The sequence below is a fragment of the Python bivittatus genome, unplaced genomic scaffold (genome assembly GCF_059951505.1).
Source record: "Python bivittatus isolate LINGU-HERP-01145 unplaced genomic scaffold, Pbiv_v1 ctg000850_np1212, whole genome shotgun sequence".
NCBI classification, from domain to species: Eukaryota; Metazoa; Chordata; class Lepidosauria; order Squamata; family Pythonidae; genus Python; species Python bivittatus.
The window spans coordinates 47,084,143-47,106,806 of NW_028277112.1; the positions used below are offsets into that span (position 1 = coordinate 47,084,143).

The 22,664-nt window shown below is 35.6% G+C and overlaps 1 protein-coding gene across 9 annotated transcripts in view; it reads right to left on the bottom strand.

Moving 5' to 3' along the window:
• Positions 1 to 22,664, bottom strand: part of MPDZ (multiple PDZ domain crumbs cell polarity complex component) — a 103,915-nt gene that overhangs the window by 16,720 nt on the left and 64,531 nt on the right. For 8 of the 9 annotated variants that reach the window (XM_088130432.1, XM_088130433.1, XM_088130438.1 and 5 more), the window contains 16 exons: positions 22,183 to 22,360; positions 20,521 to 20,631; positions 12,103 to 12,265; positions 11,400 to 11,596; positions 8,810 to 8,901; positions 8,389 to 8,479; positions 8,105 to 8,185; positions 6,626 to 6,718; positions 6,473 to 6,547; positions 5,781 to 5,967; positions 4,943 to 5,088; positions 4,152 to 4,235; positions 3,812 to 4,005; positions 2,520 to 2,667; positions 1,091 to 1,177; positions 255 to 351 (listed from right to left, as the gene is read on the bottom strand). In XM_088130432.1, the coding sequence (XP_087986558.1) occupies positions 255 to 351; positions 1,091 to 1,177; positions 2,520 to 2,667; positions 3,812 to 4,005; positions 4,152 to 4,235; positions 4,943 to 5,088; positions 5,781 to 5,967; positions 6,473 to 6,547; positions 6,626 to 6,718; positions 8,105 to 8,185; positions 8,389 to 8,479; positions 8,810 to 8,901; positions 11,400 to 11,596; positions 12,103 to 12,265; positions 20,521 to 20,631; positions 22,183 to 22,360 (2,024 nt within the window). Of the gene's footprint in view, positions 1 to 254; positions 352 to 1,090; positions 1,178 to 2,519; positions 2,668 to 3,811; positions 4,006 to 4,151; positions 4,236 to 4,942; positions 5,089 to 5,780; positions 5,968 to 6,472; positions 6,548 to 6,625; positions 6,719 to 8,104; positions 8,186 to 8,388; positions 8,480 to 8,809; positions 8,902 to 11,399; positions 11,597 to 12,102; positions 12,266 to 15,098; positions 15,201 to 20,520; positions 20,632 to 22,182; positions 22,361 to 22,664 lie in introns of all 9 variants that reach the window. The other variant, XM_088130439.1, reaches the window with a different exon arrangement.

The window sequence follows — 22,664 nt, forward strand, 5'->3', positions numbered from 1 at the left end:
GCGATGGCGCACTTTACAATTGCATTACTTGGCGACAGAAATTCTAGTTCCAATTGCCATCATAACTTGAGGACTATCTGTGCTTATAATTTTTTTTTTTTGAAGCTGTTTAAATTTTGTCTTAAACCCAGTCTTATGGTGTGCCATCACTTATCTGTTAGAACATAGCACAGAAATATATAGTATAGTACAGTATAGTACAGTATAATACAGTATAATACAGTATAATATAAATAATTACTACTGAAACTTACAACAATTCTTCTTTAGAGTACTTTCATAACTTTCAGGCGGGTTGGATCCACAACCTGGGAAACTGAATGACGACAGGCTGCCACTTCCTTCACTGACCTTAGAGAATTACATTAAAATTATTCTGGAGTCCTTGCTTTCTTTCTGAACCAATATTATCTAATATTTCAGTAACACAGCGTAATTTTCCTCTAAATATGTCTACCAGTTTGGATCCAGGACATGGTTTCTACAAGAGCAAAGGTAAAAAATCTGGATCTAAAAATAATACAGGCTACAACAGATTCAGCTATAACAGTGGGATTTGGACAACTGTGTTGTCTGGCTTAAATACTGGACGCCAGTACAGGAAAGCGTATTGAAGAAGCATTCCTGGTTCTGTGTGACAGTGTATTCTTTCCCTTATAGAATAAAACTCTTAAGCAATTATCCTAACTGGAGGTATTGTAAAGTCATGAGAAAGATGATGAACTATTCCATCCCCTATGCCCCTATACCGGTGCAGCTCTGATAGTAAAAGGTATGGTCAACAGAAGAACATTTACTGCGCTCTCAAAGTTTAGTTGTGATAGCAAAAATCATAAAAATAAATGTCAATTTGATGTTCAGTGAGGTGGTAGATATATTTTGACCTTCACAATTTGTGGAGTCCTAAATATCACTTTTAAAGATCTAAGTTATTTAACGTGGGTTAGTTGAACCAATTATGGAATTCAGTTGTGGGTAAACAGAAAAATCATGTTAGAGCAAAATCAAAATTTCCTTGTTTACTTTCTTTTGTAATATAATAATAAACTTGATTTTTTTTCAGATGAAGTCAGTGCAAATAGATACAAACCTGGCTGCTCTGAGACATCCTCCTCTCTGAATGGAACGGGCTGGCCTTTATTCTTCCAACTTCTAGTTTCACAACACCTAATGAGCACTAGAAAGCAGTCATTATTTGTTATTGATCCTGGGTCAATTATCTTGACCCAGGATCAATAAAGTAATTTCTTAGTTGAAAGAAGACAAAAACCATTTGATACAATTGTCAGCTGAAAAATTTGTATAATAGCTATATGATCAATCAATATTGGGATTGAATGACTCAAACCTAAAATCCCAAATGGGCATAAATATTTCACATGCTTCAAACCTTCTATGTGAGTTTAAGGGCTCAGTTTAAAGATCTGTCTATAAACATCATTATAAAAAGCTCACAAATCACTAACTATTGGCACTCCATTTTCAGCAACAGTTGTAACAAAATTCACTTCTACCTTATGCAGTACTTGAAATGGGAGATATTCTTGACAAACCAGTTAACTAGACACATTAAAAAATCACTGCAATGACAACATTCATCAAGAGTTAACTGTTTGAGTGCCCATCAAAGAAGGGATAGGCTTAAAATCTAATTTTAAAATCCAGCATCAATTTCTACAACTCCATTGTGGCTTTAATACAAGGTTGTATTACTCTTTGCCTTAACAATTAAATTTTAACCTCCAACACCTGACTTATTGTTCATTTGGATCATTGAACACCCAGGCTTCCTCTTTGTTCCACTATGAAGAAGCCACTGAAGAAGAGCTCACTTAAATAGTAGCTTTTTCAACTGGTAGCACATCTTAATGTTAAATCTGAACAAAATATCATGTATCAGTTCTAAATGTGGTGAGCGCAACAATGATGGTTAAAAAAAGAGATTTCTAAACAAATTGCTCAGTTCAGCCCCTTCATCTGATTTATATGGGAAACATAAATGTTAATATTAGTGTCACTCATGAAAAGGTAACAAAAAATAAACCCACTCCTTGTTTAGTGAGCAGGTTCTATTCCAGCAACCAGGTCATTAAGCTAAATGGTTGCTAAGTGAACACATGACAGACAGAGAGAGAGAGAAGATGCTGCAAAGATCACCAGTTGCTGCCGTCTCATTCAGATATAGTTCTCTCATGCAGCTACACCAACATTACTCTCACTCCGGCATGTATTATTGTTAGGCACATTAAATTTGGTCATAATTGTGCACATTGGTTGGAATTTTTTATTACCGTTTATTACTGTCGCATTTGTGAATGGTCACTAACCAAGGTAGTCGCTAAATGAGGAGTGGCTGTATAGATTACATTAGCAGGGTTTCAGTATCCCAGTACATTTATTTGATTTGATCAAAATAATTATACCCAAATCAAATCAAAGATTTGGCATTTCAACCAAAGAGAGTCTGGATCAGATTCTGAATTAATATAGTATCATTTCATCTCAAAATCTAGTGGTACCTTTAATAAAGCTGCCACTGTCTCTTGGTTAGCATTTCGAACATCTTCATCATTCACCATTAATATCTGGTCTCCTTGCATTAACCTTCCATCCAGATCTGCTATACCTCCTTTGACAATGTCTGACACAAACACACCAGTGTCGTTTCTGCAAATGGAATATTGATGTTTTGATGTTATTTCTTTTATTTAGTTACTGTACTTATTTGGACTCTTCTATACCATCCTGTCATATTTTTGAGTTGGTTTACAAACAGTGCAGAACTGTGTAAATTTAATTCCTAATCTCTATATTCCTGTGTAAACATACCCTCCAACGCATTGTTTTAATCATTCTTAGAACATTCATAAGAGGTTTATAATGACTTATAATTATATTGAATATTATAAAATACTAATAAGCTGTATATCTAATATTACATTTTGTGTTTTTATAAATTTGTTACAGATATTTTTACATATTTCATAAATTTATAGTATCCTTTTTTAAAAAAAAACACCATTATTAAAAATGTATTATAAACTTGTTTGGAAAAAAAACTACTCAGAAATTAATTTGAGAGCCAGGATTATGTCATAGGCACTAAATAAGAAGTGTCTTTTAAAACCCGTATAGATTCCTTTCCACTACCACAAACACAAGAAATTGGGCTTATGAGAACACAACTGTAGTACTGGCAGGAAAAAAATCCTGTAATTTTCCAGATGGGAAAGATCAGGGAGAGGGCAGGTTGGCTTGTAGGATATGCCACACCTGAATTCAAGCATAGTGATGGGGAGGCCAGGAGGCCAGGATGGTGCATAGAATATACAGAGGAGGAGGGGAGAGAAGAACAAGGTACCACAGCCTCGCCTTGCTCACCCGTCAGATTCTTCTAGATTTTTTCTTGGACAAAACCTAGAACAATCCAAATATTCTGGATATCAGTTCTGCTAGACTATGACCCAACTGGAACAGTTTGACTGAACCTCTAAGCCAGAGTGTGTCTGTTTCATATATAAAACAACACACATTTTCTGTTTTGTATAGAAACAAATACACTCCTAATAAATCCCTTAATAAGCTGTTTATTGGGTTGATCTGAAAACTATTCTCATTTTTGCACAGAGGGTAACTGAATTAGACTTACTGCATAGTTAAGCATGAAGTCAAGAATATGTCAAAACTAAAACCCAACTCTGTACTTTTTAGTCATGTTTGGACCAAATTAACTTTGCCTTTTCTTAGAAACCTTGTTTCTGGCAATAAACCATATTCCATAAGAGTTTCAGAAGAACCTTTCTGTACCTACCTTTTCCCCACAATACTTAATCCAAGTCCTTTGCCTGGTTTCTTTTGTAACTCTATACTGAGTACATCATACATGTCTTCTTCTTTATACTGGGCTTCATCCCTGTAAACAGTGAGGCGGACTTTCTGCGGTGTCTGTCTGAGAACATTTATAGCTTCATCATGTGTTGCATTCCTTAGGTCAATACCATTCACCTGAAATTGGTAGATGAGGAAAGCTGGATACTTTCACTAACTTATTACAAAAACTACATAGATCTCCACTACTGCCCTCTTCTCCCCATCAGTTCTAGTTCCTATACAGAAGAATACTGTAAGTTGTATAATTTTCAGTGTTATACCTCTAAGATCTGATCACCAGCCCAGAGCCTTCCATCTTTGGATGCTGCTCCTTCTTCATATACTTCATGGATAATAATTGCTCCCTGTAGATTTAAAAAATTGTATCACCAATCTGTTAGACTTCTTAACCAGGTATTGCAACTATCCTAAGGTAAAGAAAAGATTTTGAATGTAGGAAAACAGAAAAAGAAATACATTTAGATTCATAAACCTCAGTGCAAATGTATTTTTAAATAGGTATCTGAAGCATCAGTGTATTATTAGATACTAAAGATGGAAGTGCACTAAGAATAAGAAAAAAAGGAGAAATGAGATCTTAATTATGTACTTCTTAATGAACACTACAAATCAGAACAATAGACATTTTATATAACAATATAGAAACAATTATACTAGAATACAAAGAAACTTTAACAAGAAACTACTTGCTAAAATATGATAAAAAGAAGTTGACCAACAACATTTTAAAAAACGTCAGTAACTTACAGATTCAAAATATACAAATATTATTTAATACAACTAGGAATGAAATGTAATATAGGTTTACCATTTTTTTAGGCATTAGTGCCTTATGCCTAAAAAAATGGTAATTATAGGAAATAATTTAAAGTTATTTCCAATAATATAACTTGTATTTAAATTAATTTATTCAAGTCACTTTATACTTGTCTCACAGTGCAATCCTACATCCATATACCTAAGTGCTACTGCATTCGATGGGACATACTTTTTGTGTTAGAAATTTTAGCTTGTGATCATATAGAGATTACAAAAAACAATTTTTACCCACCAGCAATGTGTCGGCTCCTCCCACAATGCTCAAACCAAGACCAGTACGTCCCTTGGAGATACTGATTGTTGTTTCATAACCTGGGATGATTGGACAAGTGGCTGGATCAGAAGCTAATATAGCTGGAGTTGAAGACCTGCTTGTATCTAAAAACACAAATTAGAACTAGTTATAATCTGTGATTTAGTTTACCTTGTTCATTTTACATCAAGAGTACCACTTTGCAACTCATGAAGTAGAAAGCAGCTACCCCCATAGCTGGATTTATTTGGTCCATAGAAGTTTGTCCTCAATGGAATTAGGATACATCAGTACATCAAAGACACTAAGGTATACACTTCCTTAATAAAGTTTTGATTTTAAATGAAAACTACCTTTGAGGTATATTTCTGAAATATTTCAGCAAATATTAATATAATAATATATGTCATATCATTACAGAGCCACAGCTGACCATGGGACAAATCCAGTGATCTCTGGTCTTACAGCTGATATATGATCATACACATATTTCTACTTTATAACTGGCTAACTATGCTTTTAAAGGCCAATAAGAAGAAAAGGGAAGAAAATTAAAACACAATACACTGACTGAAAGGAACATATTGATTTCTATATAGCTTGCTTTAATCTCACAAAGGAGGATATTTGGGGCACCAAGTCAATGATATATAGGTTAATGGCTTAAGATTATGGCTAAGAGCTTTAGATATTCTATAAAGTTAAGATAGTAGGACTAGTTCAATAATTGGTAAGTTATGTGTGCATGCACGCACGTCGGTATGGACACAGTGTACTAAGTTTATTTGTGAGACATGGAGTAAATGAAGATTCTTACTTTTAATTGACTCTGGTTCTGGTGACTCAGATGATGGAACAATTGCTAATGGTTGGATATTGGTTCCCTCACCCAAAGTGGTGCTATAAGTTGCTGTTAATGGCTGGGTAACTGCCGGACATTCTTGTTCAACTGAACTAATGGTGAGTTTCACATTGGGTTTTGATGTTTTCAGCAAACTGATAAACTTGTTGAAATAATAAACAGAACATAATAAATAATATACAGAACAAGTTGTCATGTAACTAACAAACATATGGGTATGTAATATTCAGCAGAACTATTATGGCTAAGTTGTAAGAGTAAAGCAAATCCTATGTGTTTGAACAAATATTTGACTAAATGGCCATTTCTATAACTTGCTTTCTTTTCCCTGCCAAGAGATGATTGTTAGTATTTCAGCTAAAGAAGTGAATACACACACACACTATACGTTTTCCCTTGAAAAGAGACATTTTAAATTTTTCATTACACATTAAGGATCCTCATCCATCTAACAGTCAGCCTCATCCATCAAACAATCAAGACTGGTGTCTTCACTGAGACATGAGACAGGAATTGATTTAAAAAAAACTAAACAATGCTACAATCCTAGTCCCATAGAAAGTATCTATATGCAATAACCAAGACATATCAGCAGTTATGACAAACAAGTCTTCAAAAGCTGCATAGGGTAGTCATTGCTCAATTACCTTTTCTATAGGATAGCCCACAACAACTTCATCATCCACTGCTAGAATTTGATCTCCAACTTTAATTCGGCCATCCTGAGATCAAACAAACATGTTAACATGGGTTGGGGAGGAGGAAATGTAATTTTTTATTATCTTTGGTGTCCAGTTTACCTTTCCTGCTGCACCATGATCTGTTAAGCTCTGAATAATAACACCATTAAGTGTATCTTCTTCACCAATGGCAATACCTATGCCACCTTGATCCTAAGGAATCACAAAGGGCAACTACAGTTATTGAAGAGTTTAACCAGAGGTAAAGTAATACTTCAGAAATTCTGTCTTTCCAAATTTCTACAAAAATAGCCTTAATCTAAATCTTTCAGATTAATATACAGATCAAATCTTAGCCACACTTCAGATTTTGCACTTCTCAGAAACTTAAAAAGCATTTTTGGTAATTTAAGCACATCAAAGAATGTTCTTGTATATGCATATTGATATGTATGTATCTATATATGGGTATATATACATATATGTTGTATTTTGTGATTTTCTTCAGGTTCACAGAGCAGGAAGAATGGAAATATGGGTCCAGGGTGAAAAAAATGACATAAACCAGCAATGTGCGGGTCCACCCATATCTAATTCAAGGCATGTTGAAGAAATTATTCCACTTCAGAGATGTTAGTAAATTTCATATGGTCCTTCATATAACAGTTTTATCAGTATTAATTATATCTAGGTAAGCATCAAACATATTAAATGTATTAATAAGTAATGAACTGAAAGGCTCAATTAGCACTGCCTGACGTTTCTCTAGTACTGGAAAAAAAAGTAGAAGAGTAATCAGGATTGAAACATTCTGTGTTTCTTTTAATTGTAAAGTTAAAGTTCCACAAAGTAATGAGTTTAGGATCATCTATTGTTACCAAAAGTTGTGAGAAGCACTGTACAGAAAAAACAACAAGACACACACAATATAATGATAGCTCAGAAGATATGGCTGTGATTTCTACAAGACATTTCCCTATTTGTTAAACTGATGCAAAGATAAAGTAAAAGTGTTGCACTGAGAATAAATTATTTGAAGATTTTTGGAAAGAATTATTGAGCAGCAATACAAGTATTGCTGGTTTTCTAAAATGGTATTTATTTTCCTCAAAACAGACTATTTTCCTTACTCTGTATTTTCTCCCTTTTTGTTGCTCAGACAGTAGTCTAGTTAATGGGATATTCTCTGCTCCATCCAAAAGGAGACATTATTTTTTATTTTCTAAAATGAAGACCTGGCCTGTGGATAGTGCCAGAAGGTATCTCCCGCCTTTTCTCTAAGTTTAAAATGAAGACTAAGCAGCAACTAAATAGTAACTAAAATAATTGTTTTGAAGATTCTAGACCAATAACCGTCCTTGGCTGGAGGCGGATTTCTGTTTAGCCTGACAATTACAAGAGGAATTAGGTAAATATTGACACTGGGCTAAAGTATTTCAGACTGTCCCTCCCTTGACTGAATCTCTGATACAGAAAAAAAAAAAAAAAAGCAGGGGAGGTAGCTTATTTGTGCCTTCTGCATCATACTAAAAGAAATTACAGTCAGAAATTCATTCAGGACTACAGAGACACCAACAGAGCATAAATACATGTATTTACCTTAGGTAGTTCCACATTTTGAACATTCTTATATAAAGTCAGATCTATTGCTAAATTAGAGTTTGAAATGTTCACTTCCCCCTAAACAAATAAATATAGTGTTAAAATATATATTCACTGTAGTGGTCATAGAAGAAATACATTTATTTCTACTTAAAATATCTCTATGAAGTTACTTCTAGATTAAAACTGGTTCTGGTTTGTGATTATTTGCAATGGAAAACATTACAATTAGCAACTTTTCCAGTCACTAAATTTAGATGAATATTGAATGTATATTGTACCTCTTCATGCTGAACTGTCCCAGAAGACAAAGATGGAGATGCCAGTGATTTGCCAGGACAAACAGCCATCTGAAGGACAGCATCTTTGTTTCTATCATACAAAAAGTACACTGAATTTAACACTACAAAACTGAATATTTGACAAGGTTTTCTTTAAACTTTAATATCTAAATTAATACTTTTGTATTAATAAAAAGGATTATCTACAATATTTATTTATCTGCTGATTTAGGTGATTTATCTCCACCTCAGTCCAGAGGGACTCCAGAATTAATACCTGCAATTCTGAAAACAGGTATATCATCCAAGAAAACTCTCAGCAATGCTTCAGTGGTTTCTCTCTCTCCCTTTCCCATTAATTGAAAGATGAACTGAGACAAGACTAAAAGGTTAAAAGATACAAACATTAAAGGCTTCTTACCTGACAAAGATTATTTTTACTTTAGAAGGTGCACATTTGATTATTGAAGATGCGTTCTGATGAGTTTTTCCATAGAGAACTTGCCCATTTATCTGTTCAGCATGGCACAAACATACAATACAAATTTAACTTAGTTATTTTCTCCCAAACCAATTCTTTCACATGCAAAGTTGATTATTACAATTAATAAACAGCTTATTACAATAAATTGTTAACTTATTATTAATACTGCTCTTTAGCCATTCCATTGTGAACAGTAATCCTGCCTTCTTTATAATTATTTTCCCTGTTATCAAAATCCTAACAGCTATTGCTTTGTATTGGCCTGGGTTGGAAAATGCCCTTTGCTTGATTGCAGTGGCTTGGCTGACATTGAGAACACCATCATTAATTTCCACTAATGACTCATGACTTACTGCTTGCCAAATGAAAACAAAGGCATGGAGAAGTAAACTGGTAAATAAAAATAACGGTGAAAGCATTTGCAATCAGCCTAATTTATAGCTGCACAAGAATGTCTGAATAGTTTGCTTAAATTTTCAAGATTAATTTAAGATCTTTAAGTTAATGAGACCAAAAGCGTTCCAAAGTTCTATTGATAGAACTGCTTCTGTCAGCACAAGCAGAAGAGAGCACTTCTCCCTTCCCTACCAAGTCTGCTATGAGGATTGCCTCTGAAATATCATCCTGCCTGTTCTTTAAGGTTTTTTGTAAAGGTTCCATTCTACATATCATCAGCTGCTATATGAGAAAAGGCCATTTTAGACTCACGCAGATTGTTTTCATGCTCCTTGGACACTATATTCTATTTGTCTCTCACTTTTTTTTCCAGGAGGAAGGAGGGAGGGAGGGAGGGAGGGAGATTTTATAAGGCCACCTGACTCTATGATGACTCTGGGCAACTTACAACAACCAAATCACAAAGCAGAAAAGAGACAAAACATATCTGGAAGAGAAAAACAAACAGCTCAATGGAAAAATCCTGGAAGAGGCTTGCCAACCAAGTCTGTGGAGGAAAAGCCATGTTTTTTAACAGCCTTTTAAACCAAGACATGTAGGAGGTATACAAATCTCTGGGAGAATGCCATTCCAGAGGGCAGGCATGGTCACAAAGGGGTCCCATCAGACCAGCAATCTCCAGTAATGTTCAAGAAACAAACAAAAGCAACATACTTTGCATTTACCACACAAAGCTCAATATCAAGAAGGGCATTCACAGAGTAACTCAGCCACCACCATCACAACAACAACAATAAAAACCAGTCTTTGTATGTTACAATTTGCAATCTGTAAGCAGCATTTTACAGTCTACAACCTTAGCATTATTAAGGAATACTTATATAATGCACAGCACAGACCTTTGATGACAACTATTCTGCAAAAGAAAGAACATTTGAGCTCTAATTTTCCCTTAATATCCCCATCGTTTTCTTTTATATGCCAGGCAGGCAGCTCTGAACTGTCTTCATCAGCTCTTATGTTTGTGGTGAGTCATCTAGAATTATCTCTGAATGCAGAGAAAACATACTATTTCATCCAAGTGAATCAGTGACTGGGTCCAATATGCTTAAGTAACTCTTATTTTCTTCTCACTCCATTTCCTCCTTGCCTCACTAGGTCTTATTCAAAAGCAGCATGGATGAAATCTCTCCCTGCCTTTAGTTATGCTGGAAGAAATATTTTAAAAAGTAAGGCAAACAGAACATACAAAACCAGAACCCATTCACAGGTTCTTGGAGCACTTGTCAAAACAGTCTCATTTTATCTCTAGTTTGGAACTGTGTTTTGTTCTGCAGTCAAGACAAAATGTTTTGAACTCAAAATTTTTTGCTACAAAAATCTGCTTTTTATCTACCGCAAATGTTGCCCAATTACCTCTCTCTCCCTTCACCTATATCTAACATGCTGAAATTAAAAATCTGTTGGATATTTTGCAACATTAGTTCTGATAATGTCTTTGGAGCTTGGATGCTAAATATAAGAAGATACATTATCTGGAAGATCTAAGTATCCTTTAATAATTAACAACGTAATCCTATGCATGTCTCTTCAGAAGACTACCTACTTCTGAGTGATTAATATTTGGTTTATTAAATCATAATTATTTTTTCCATTTAAAATGTCATCCCCCTCCCACTTTCATACCATTATACTTCTACATACCAATGCACCAAGTTAGAATAATGGACACAAACATAATTTGTAGCATAAAGCAGGGTAATTTGCCAGGCTAGAAACTGGTAAAGCAGGTAAGATGCCAGGCTAGAAACTGCAGGATATGAGTTCTAGTCCCGTCTTAGGCACAAAGCCAGCTGGATGACTTTGGGCCATTCACTCTCTCTAAGTGGGAGGAAGAACGCAGTGGCAAGCCACTTCCACAAAAACCTTGCCAAGAAAACTGCAGGGACTAGTCCACATAGTTGCCAGGAGTCAAAACTGACTCGAAGGCACAATATATATTTAAAGAAGGGACATAGTGATGAAAATAATATTCTTTTAATTAATTCCTGCATTTTATACCAACAGTCAATTGTTCTTCAGTCCTTAACGGTCAGCATATTTCATTTAAGTCTAATTATCAGACACTTACTTCCAGTAACTCGTCTGCAATCTGCAGCCTGCCATCTTTTCCAGCTGCTCCATTTGGATCAATTCCCACTACAAAGACACTCATCTTGGATCTGTCTTTGTTCCCAGCCAGGCTGAGTCCTAATCCAGTCTTCCCCTTCTCCAATTCTATTATGTGCAGATCTCCTGACAGATTTCCATATTGTTGACTGATCTTCCCTAATTATAAAGAGAGCGAAATTCAAATGGGAGGCAAAGACAAAATCTAGCTTGGAAAATTGTAAAGGAACTACACCTTTGGAATTTAGTAGTCCTTACCTCACTTCAATCATACAGAAACAATTCAAGCAAGAATCTATGTTTCTATTCCCCCACAAAAGTTAGAAAAGGCATGCCCCCAGCCATTCCATTTTTTAAAATAAGAAAGTGAGAATATATCCATCATCCCTTTCTTCATTATAAAGACACTTTCTATGTTTATATGATACTTTTAGGAATATTTTCTAATAACAATCACAATCACTCTTGCACTACACATGATGCACACTTATATTAAAGCTTTATGGCCCAGATTGAATTCTCACAGCACAAGGAAAAAACAAAGCTGTTTGTTTTGACCATGGATTCTACTCAAGCAAATTAAAGAAAAACTAGTGGAAACATCACACAGCAGACAGAGAAGTAACAATGCTGCACAACATATTATCCTGAAAAGCTTGACTTACTCCAGCTGTATCCAAACTCATCCTCCTTATCCAAATCTTCCAAGTGATTGTTAGAAGACTGCTGCACAACTTCACTGCTCATTGCTGGAAATACTGAAGGAGGAGGCAAAGGCAGGTTACAAGATGATTTTTTTTCTGGCTCTGAATCTGACTGACTGGATGCCTGTGGAGAGTAAGGAAAATACAGTGTCTGAGAACAGAGAGATGGATTCTGGGCAAACAAAATGCATGGAATGATGAAAAAGAAAAACCCAGGGCTTTGAAGTTAAAATACATAGCAACAGAATAAAAAAGCAAACAAGACAGAGACTGCAAATCAAATTCAGTGAAGATGTATGTGTGTACAGCCTACATATCACTACAAATTTGCATACTAGTTCCAAAACTGGACAAACATGAACATGTTAAGAAATAGGAATGAATCCTCTCAAAAAATAATTATGTTCTCTTTTTTGCATTGATTTATATCAAAAATTGTCTTTGAAATAGTAAATGGGGTGAAATACATCTGATACAGATATTCCATTAGCCTGGATCAAGAGTTCTTCTTGGGAATCCCCATGATGGATGGGGATACGCTACCATGCACAGTGCATACTGGAGTATGGGAGATAGCACAGAAGAGCTGCTGTGGAAGGGCAAACCAGCAGGAAGCATTTTCTAATTTGTTTTCACAAATGGAAAGATGTTTTCTGTTCACGCTTATGGTTTTTAATGTTATGCTTATTTGTATTTTATTATATTTTGCTGTAGTTTCTAATTTTGTGAGCTGCTCAGAGTCACTATATAGGGTGGCTATGTAAATCGAATGAATGAATGAATGAATGAATGAATGAATGAATGAATGAATGAATGAACCCTAACCCTAACCACCACAGTGAGATGGGCGGTGACAAATTTGAAATATAAATAAATAAATAAAATAAAATAAGAATCTGGATCCAACACATTAGCTAGATTTACACACAGCATTCCTACAATTTTGTACACTATGGGGAGTGCTTCTAATGAAAAATTTAAATACATAAATAACATATTAAAAAGATGTCTCTTACAGAACTTCCTTTGGGAAGTGGTTTCCATGCCCTTAAGAAAATGTGTGGAGAGGCCTTAAGAAGTGAATGGAAATAAAACAGCTGAAACTGGAAAACTGAAATGGGGAAGGAGGATATGTCTTAATAAAGACACAGAAGACTTTCTCCAATTAACATTATCACATAGAAATAGAAATTTAGACATGGCAATTCCTGAATTCTTCACAGTATGATATGAACATTATTTATGTTCACACATACATATATGTATGTTCACATATATACACACACACACATACATACACACACACGTATGTATGTATGTATGTATGTATGTATAGAGTTGTTGAACGAGATGGGCGGTGACAAATTCGATAGATAGATAGAGATAGATAGATAAGCATTAGAATACTGAAAGTAGCAGATATATTTCGAAGGAAAAGATGCCCCCTTTGAAATTATCATAGGGTCAAAGTGAGAATGGGAATGCAGGAATGTAATATATATTATAAAAATAGCTATTCAAATTAAGTCAAACTTTAAATGGGGTAGGAGCAAAGGGATAATATAGGGAACAACTGGGCATAAATATAAATTAATTTTGCATATCATTATAGTAACAGAAACCACCAGGTAGTTTCTTGTATTTTCTGTGATGGCATGCTCTTTTAGGACTGCACAGTATCAGAAAACATGTAGGAAATTAGCTTTATTTTTATCTAAAGAAATTGTTATTTAGAATGATACAACATCCCCTAATGGGTCTTGTGGTTGCTCCTATCTAGTTATAAACATTATGCTATACATACAGAAACATTTTAGTGAAACAAAATAATACCTCTGATGAGAAATAACACATTAATATGCTCAGATTTGAACAAAATTGCTTATCCTGATTTTTTTTTTGAGAACATAAGTAAATTATCCTTACCTTCTTAAAAGAAATATGGAATTCTAAATTGACAAATAATTTTATATCACCTCTTTTTCTCCTGTACTAAAGGGCTGTATTTAAGCAATTATGTGCCAGTTTAGGAACATAAGTAAGTCAGAACACTGATCCATGTAGCTTGGCATTGTCTACTCATTGACAGGAAGAATTATCTTAGGATTTCAAACAGGTTTCTGTTTCAGCTCTATCTGGAGTTGCTTATCACAGACCTTGGACCTTCTGCATATAAAAGAAGGGTCTATGTACATGGCATTTTTTCCCCATTCTAACAGCATGGTTTACAAACATTAGATACTCTAGGAGGTGAGGGAAGTTAAGTTCTGTTTGTCACTATGAATGAACACCAGCCACTGTTTATATAGCTGTAGGCAGCAGTAAAGGTATCCCAACTATGCTAATGTACTATCAGAACATAAGGAGAAACATGTCATTTACAGAAGGAACAATTCACTTACAATCAATCCAACAAACACCTGTTTACAGTAGCCACAAAGCTAGCTTCCAGATACATGGGAGTAGACTTGTACCTTTAACTAGCTATAGCCAATATTCTCTAGATTATCTTTCTACAAGCATAACAGGTTTTGTGGAGGGGGGGAGGAAATATTCCTATTGATGTTTTCAAAAGTAACAGGGCTCTGTTCATTCTTCCAATTAACTCAGCCCCTAAATTGCGCCTTTAAATAAATCCTAATCATGTTAAAAAGTTACACTTACAGTTCCAACTTGTTAAATTCAAACAAAACATACCATCATCCTTTGAAAGATCACACACTATCAAAGTTTCCTCTTACTCCATGTCAAAATTTAGTTCTAGGCCACCCATTCTGTAATCAAGGGAAGGGGGCAAGAAGGATGAGTATGCTGGCCATATTTCAATAAACCACTGGCTTATGAAACATTATTAAAATCATTAAATGAAAGTCTAGGAAAGGAAAAGAAAAGAAAAGAAAGAGATAAACACATAAATATTCACCAAGTCCATCACAAACACATGGGCATAATCCAACCTTGTTAGTGTTGAACTGCAGAGGGTCAACAAAAGGGTTAGTGCTGCTGAAGGCAGGAGGCTTACTGAAAGGGTTGGACTGCAGATAAGGCATAGGGAAGTTCTATAAAAAATAAAAAATAAAAACAGAAAGGAACTTGCTAACCAAAAGGCACATACAATAGGGTACATTCACACATGCATGATCAACACTTGCCCAACAACAAATGATAGCTTACATATGTGAAACAGTGGTTATAAAGCAAGCACCACACAGAAATACAGATTTCTTCTAAAACTCTTTAATACTTTTAATAGTATTATTCATTAGGCAATTTATTATTAATTTGTTGTGATTTTTTTGAGTCATATGTGAAATATTTTTATGCTGAAATTTTCCTGACAAAGCAAAAATGCTCTCCTATTGTTTAAGGTGATCATGCCATCAAAGATGATAACCCCTTGGATTTACCTATCTGGGTAAATATGCACATCTGTTACTTGTTCTGCACTGATGTATTAAAATGAACACCGAAAGAGATTCATTAAAAGAATTTTAGCACATTTCTTCATTGGTGATATTGACTGCATGCAATAGGAATAGAGACGAAGAAAGTAAACACAACAGGCTAAAATCAGAGCTGATTCTATGACTCAGTATTTTCCCCCAAATAACCTATTTATAGCTTTCAAATATAGGAGAGAGATATTTTATTTGCCTCCCGTTTTTGAAAAAAAGAGTAAGAAGGGCAGTGAATAAAACCGATGCCCTAAGCTTCTGCACATTTTTCCTTTAAGACTGTTGTTTATTCTTACAATGTTCTTTTTAGGGCAATTCTTCCTTGCTTTTACTATGTTTGGAGCATTGTTTCTAAGAGTAGATGGCAAACAGCAATTCAGTAGGTAAAGTTCTAGCTGGCATGCATTCCATATATCCTGAGATACATTCCATCCTCAAAAGATAGATACTATAGGACATATGGAAAGCCTATCTGCTACAACCTCGTGAGAATGTTGAGCCCCCTGCCTCTTACAGGGATTCAGCAGTGCCTACTCTTTATAATGCAAAAGACAACTAAAAGCCCCAAATAGAAGGAATGACACTCTCAAGTTTACTACTACTGGTATAGAGCAGAGGTCTGTGACAAAACTGGTCCAATCTACCTCAAAGATTGAGTTAAAAGATTTCCCTTTATTTTCAAGACACTTCTCCCTGGGGGGAGACAATCAGATTTCAGGTGAGCACCAGAACTCTTACTGGACTTAAAAAGAAAAAAAAGGTAGGGACACAGACCAGCAACTGCTCATTCTTCAGTGTTTTTTTTGATACTCCAATAAGAAAGAAGTTGATCATGCTGGATTTGAATAGGTTACTGGTGCTAGTCATGGAGTCCTGGATGTAAGTGAAAGTATCTGGGGTTTGAGTCATGGCAACTGGACTTCTTTTCTTTTGGTCTGATACATTTCACTGCTTGTCCAAGCAGCTTCTTCAGTCAAGCAGTCTTCTTAGACAAGCAGCGAAACGTTATCAAACCAAAAGAAAAGAAGTCCAGTTGCCATGACTCAAACCCCAGATAATTCCACCTGGATGACTGAGAATCTTCATCAACATAAGTGAAAGTACTTTACTCCTCCCCAAAAATAGTCCTTCTGTTCTGAAGCAAACCATGACATCTTGGAGGAAGCTGATAGCAACTGCCAGACAGAAGCAGTCCTGGTATTGATCATAGCCAACCTATTGCATAAACTGAAGGAAAACTGGGTTGAATGATGTCTGGCCTAACTTTAGGCAGCAGAAAGTATATGTGGAATTTATTGAACATCTGAGTGTGGAGATATTCACTATGGAAAACTTACTGCCTGAGAAAGAACTGGCAGCTCTGATCAATATCCCTGAGCCAGATTTCAAGTCTCAGTTTAAACCCTAGGACTGTTTGAGAAGTCCACAATCTTCCTCTGAGGTTAAGCTGACACTAATGCTGCTGCATCCAAGAGAAGCAGATGAGGTCTGGCCTGATGCAAGTTTTCTCTAGCCTCCAGAGAAGGCTTAGGCATTGGCTATAATGTAGGGTGATATAATAGGACAACTGTATTCCATAGCTTCTTCATAAGGTGTTCCTTTTTAGCTGACATAGCTGATGATGAACTATTGTGGGATGGAGGTGGCAGTGATAAATAAGACAATCAAAACTGACAGTGAAGATATCTCTTTCACAGATCCAATTGAAGTTGATGGCTTTTTTGAGGTTCAGATTGAACCATCTGCCAAATAAGGCACATCTGACACGTTTCCAAAAGGGGAGAAAGCTTTAGGGCAATAGACCACTTAGAAGCTCATCCAGGGTCTGAGAGTCAGTGTGGTGTAGTGACTAAGGAGTTAGACTGGCACTGGGGAAACCCAGATTCAAGTCTACCCTCAACCACAGAAACTCAATAGGTGACTTTGGCCTGGTTATTCTCCCTAAGCCCAACCTACCACATAGGTTTGTATTTGGGTGGGTGGGTGGGAATCAGAGAGTGGAGCATTATGTACACTACCTTGAGCTTCTGAACAAAAGGTGGATATACATCTAACAAATAAACAAATTACATTTTTTTTTAAAAAGTGTCAAGATTTAGTTCAACACAGAAATGAAAAAATTCCAGATAATTAAAATGAACAGGGGAAAAAAGCTTAGCTGCACTTATCTCATATACAAAAATACCGAACAGCATTACTTGATGTTGCCTATAAGGATGTTAAGAAAGAAGATTTGAAGTAAATAGCAGTAAGTCCTCAGGACACTCCTTGGGACTACCAAAATTTAGCTCAGCTCTAGAATGTTCTGAGAATACCTGTATATGAAATTTGTATGTATATATATTGTGACTATAATTAAGAATATACATTTTCTAAATTATTTGCACTAAAACTGAAATGTATTGAATACCACATTGATTTTTCACTGAATTCCCTTCTCAAAACGCTACCCTTGATTTTCATTGTTTCTTTTTCCTAAGGAGTAAGTACTTTTTTCTTTGATTCTTTTATTGTGCTCCTGCACAATGGTACCATATAATATTATACCTTGAACTTTGCAAATTCATATTATTACATGAAACTTCCCTCTCCATGCTGTTCAACTAGGCCTTAAAGAAAGATTTCTGCTCCATTGCAGAGCATTCTCGTCTTGTGTATAAACAGGTTTTGGGAAATAAACTAGTAAGTGAAAAGTAGATTATCACTTTCTTCAGAACTGAACAATATGTTTTTAAAAAGAGAAATTCTTAATTTGAATAATCTCAAGACACTTTAAACATGACACATTTCAGTGGAAGCATTAAAAGCACACATTCAAGCTAATAAACATTGAATGATAGGATTTCAAGAGACATGCATACATGCATTAATCATTCCTTGCTTATGAAGCTCTGTATGATTTGAAATAATTAGAAAGCGATCCATAAATCTTTAAAGCCCTACATGGCATGGGCCCAGGTTATCTGAGGAACCGTCTTACCCCCATCACATCAACCCATCCCACTCAGTCAGGCAGAGAGCACATGTTGGGGGTCCTGTCAGCAAGAGAAAGTTGACTGGCGGGGCCCAGGAGGACAGCTTTCTCTGCTGTTGCCCCCGCCCTTTGGAACATTCTCCCCCCAGAGGCGCAGCAGGCCCCTACCCTACCAACCTTCCAGAAAGAATTAAAGACCTGTCTCTGCCAGCTTGCATGGGATGATAACAACCTTACCCAATCCTGGGGGTGGCTAGTGCCTCGATGGCACTCTCCGAGTGACTGCCAATTATTTTTGGATCTATTTATGTTCTATTTATTATTGTAATTTTGTAATTTTAATTGATTTTAATTGTTTTGTAAACCACCCAGATTCATTCAACGAGATGGGCGATGACAAATTTGATAAATAAATAAATAAATAAATAAATAAATAAATAAATAAATAAATAAAATATAACTCCTTTCACTAATAACGCTAGTCCAAATTTCATAAGCAGATGGGTCCAACACAAATTTGTATTATACAGTAAGAGAATTTCTATTACTACAGTAGCTCTGAACCATCAAAAATAGCTCAAGAATTTGTTGCACTTTTCGTAAATATACATTTAATGCATAACCATACATAACAGGATAGACCACTTTTATTATATAAAAGCAAAATAAGAATGGTTCTAAAACACAGATTTGTTGATCAACAGAAATCATTCATACCTCTAAAGCAATGCTCTAAACCTTCCCTTCCCCCTCCCCTCCCCTCCCCTCCCCTCCCCTCCCCAACCATGCAGTGGATTGAGAAGAAGCCATCTATGACTGTTAAGTTACGAATTATTTTTGTTTCATAAAGCAGCAGTAAAAGGTAACTATCAGAAGAAAACACAGCTAGCTTTCTGGATGATCGCTTATGACTAAACATTGGAAATCCCCTTAGAAGATATTACTCTAACAGTAGCAGGTTTCAGATGAAGACCACAAACTAAAGGTACTGTTTTTGCATCACCAACACTCAGCAAGCAAATATATTTTCCCATGCCACTGCAAATTCATAAGCTTCAATTAAAGCTCTGCATACAAATCACCAACATTCAACAGGACTACTCATGCTACTTTACCTGTGATGACTGATGGTAAAATGGATTATTAAGTTTCTGCCCACCGGGAGCAGAGGACGATAAAGAGCTATAGAGAGATATTGGCTAGGAAACAAGAGTTATGAAAGAGCCAGTAAATCAAACATGCAAGTTACAAAAAATCTACATACAGGAAGTATAGTTTCAACTGATGCAAGCGACAATATTAAAATTACTGTGCAAGGGGCTGAAAGGATAAAGCAAGCCATGTCCTTTTATGGGGACTTGTGCAGTGATCCCATACTGGAGACTTCTATCACTTCTGGTTTATGCTTAACAGCAAAATCAAAAGTACAGGAAAAATGGCAAGGACAAAAAGGCATTACTTGGGCAATCAACAAATCTTGCAAATATATGGTCCCATGCAGATTGCTTAGCCTCTGCACAGGTCACAATTCCCTTCTGGCAGGCATCCTCTGGCAGGTAGGAAATCAAAATGGGATATGCACAGTTGTAATATAGTAACAAGATCTCAGCTGCATTAATAATACTATGATCTCCAGAGCAGCATAATGTGGAAAAATCTTCAGAATCTTACTCCACCATTTATAGGATGTAAATATTTCATCAACTTTCTATATGATTAAACAGGGTAGCCTGTGAACTGCCACCTCCTGCTTTGAATCAGGAGACTTTTTTACACAGATTTTTCAGGCTAGTACAAGATCAGGGGCTAACTGCAACCTCGACTAATTCTGCTCTCAGCACTGTAGATGATACAAGATTTACAAAGTGAAGCCTCGGTTCTCCTCAAGTTAACAAACTTTGAGATAGTTGCTCAACCCTGAATGCATATATTTCGTTCTACAAATCTTACCCTTGGTTTGCTTATAATGCTTTGTACCATGAAGACCACCGGGTTGCCTGCTCTTCGAATGGCTTCCACAGCTTGCTCATGGCTTGCATCTCTGAGATTTATTCCGTCCACCTGAAAATATAAGGCTTAACATGATAGTACATGTAGCTAAAAAATAACGATGGAGATACTTCTAAAAATTATACCTGATCGCTCTGTTTTATCTAAGCAAACAAGTAAAAATCTGTAGTCAGTCTTTTCTCAGTCCCTCCTATGCAGTATTTCATTATTTAGAGAATCTTAGATCATATTTTTATGCATCAATACCATAAACAGTCTGTAATTGTCAGGATATGCTAAGATTGTGGAAGTTATTATTGTAAGTTATAATTTAAACATTGTTTTATATCTGGGAATTTAATAAATTTGTACAGTATCTTTAGTGGTTCAGATATAGAGTTTAAATTAGACTCTATGATTTCAGTGGCTCTCCAGCAAACATAACTTTTCTGTATACTTTTCCTCTGGAAACTAGGATCATCTTAAATTCTAGGCTGTCAGCCTTTGGCATAAGTATGCAATATTTATATATCTAAAAGGTTCTTGTAAAATGCAGTAAGAATATAAAGCATTTTGAAAACTCAGTGGACTCTATACATCCTCAAAGTATCATAAGTCCATATTACAGATCTATGCATTTGTCTCTATAAGTAAATTTTTCAGAATTAAGTCAAAATATATGGCAGTGGACATAATCTCTGAAACACCTTTGGAAGAGAATGATAAATAACTAATTCTTTCAAATCAAGATTGTGTTTATGTGTTTCACTGTTATAATGTTTAACTAACACATATAGAGAAGCACATAAAGAACATTTCTAATTAAATGACGCTGTTCATTTTTAAAGGTGAGATGGTACTATTTATCCTTACAACTACAAATGTTGTCTTCTAACCTATTGTTTTCTGACAAGGCTTTCAACTGTGCAGTTGTGCAATACAAGTGTTCAAAATCTGCTCTGAAGATTATGAGATTATATTGTTAGCATTATAGAAGGAGAACCATGTTAGCATAGCCAAAACTCAGTAGGAGACTGGTAGCACCTTTTCAGACTAACAAATTTTATTAAAAGATATAAACCTTCATGAATGTAGCTCAGTTCATCAGATGCATGGTGTGGTTAAACTGTTGTAGGATTTAAAAAGGGGATGGAGGGGGAAAGGGTGGTGATGCAGTTACAGGTGAGACAGATTACTCATCAATTAGTAATTGTAATGTATTAAAAACCCATTGTGTTTGTGAAGACCTTCTGAGATAGCCTGAAGCCTTTTGATATATGTTAGTTCAGCAGTCTCCTCCTCTATAATGATGGAGGAGTTTTGTTGTTCTAAAACAGCCACCTTTAAAATTGTGATCAAACGCCCTGAGAGATTAAAATGCTCTCATATTACTTTGTCCTCATTTTGAGTCCTAATGTCAATTTTTGTGTGTGAAGTTGAAGCAATGGAGTTGACCAGATGAAAACCTTTTATTCAAATACACTAAACCAATCATTTACGCCATATCCTTTTCATTCTACTTCTGGAAGTCAAGATTCTTACAATAATAAACATGTGCACAGAAATCTGCAAAAACATTACTACGTTCTAAACCCATTTAAAAACTGGAAACCGACATAATACCTCCACAATTCTATCTCCTGTTTTTAAGGTTCCATTTTTGCCAGCAGGACTGTCTTCAAGGATGTGTTTGATAAAGATTCCTCTCATAACTTCACCATTGTTCAGGCGACTTCCCATACCCCGTCCACCAACAATGCTGATTCCCAGAGATTTGCTAGGCTCTCTCCAGAGCTCAACCCTATAATGACAAATCAACAAAAAATACGTGTTGATTTTTACTGACTGAGGTGCGTTTTAGTCAGGAAACATGTTTTTACTAAATAGGAAAGCCTGGATGCTTAAAATGAAAACAATAGCATGCTACAGAGCTTGTTCATGAGGCATATTTCATTTCAACACTACATTCCATATAGCAACCTTTACTATATATTTTAGGAACATTCTATTAGCACTGCCTGTAAGGAATTTCATGAAGAGGGGAGGGGAGGGGAGGGGAGGGGAGCACTGGCAACTTCTCAACTAGCTGTTCTCAGGCCAACTAC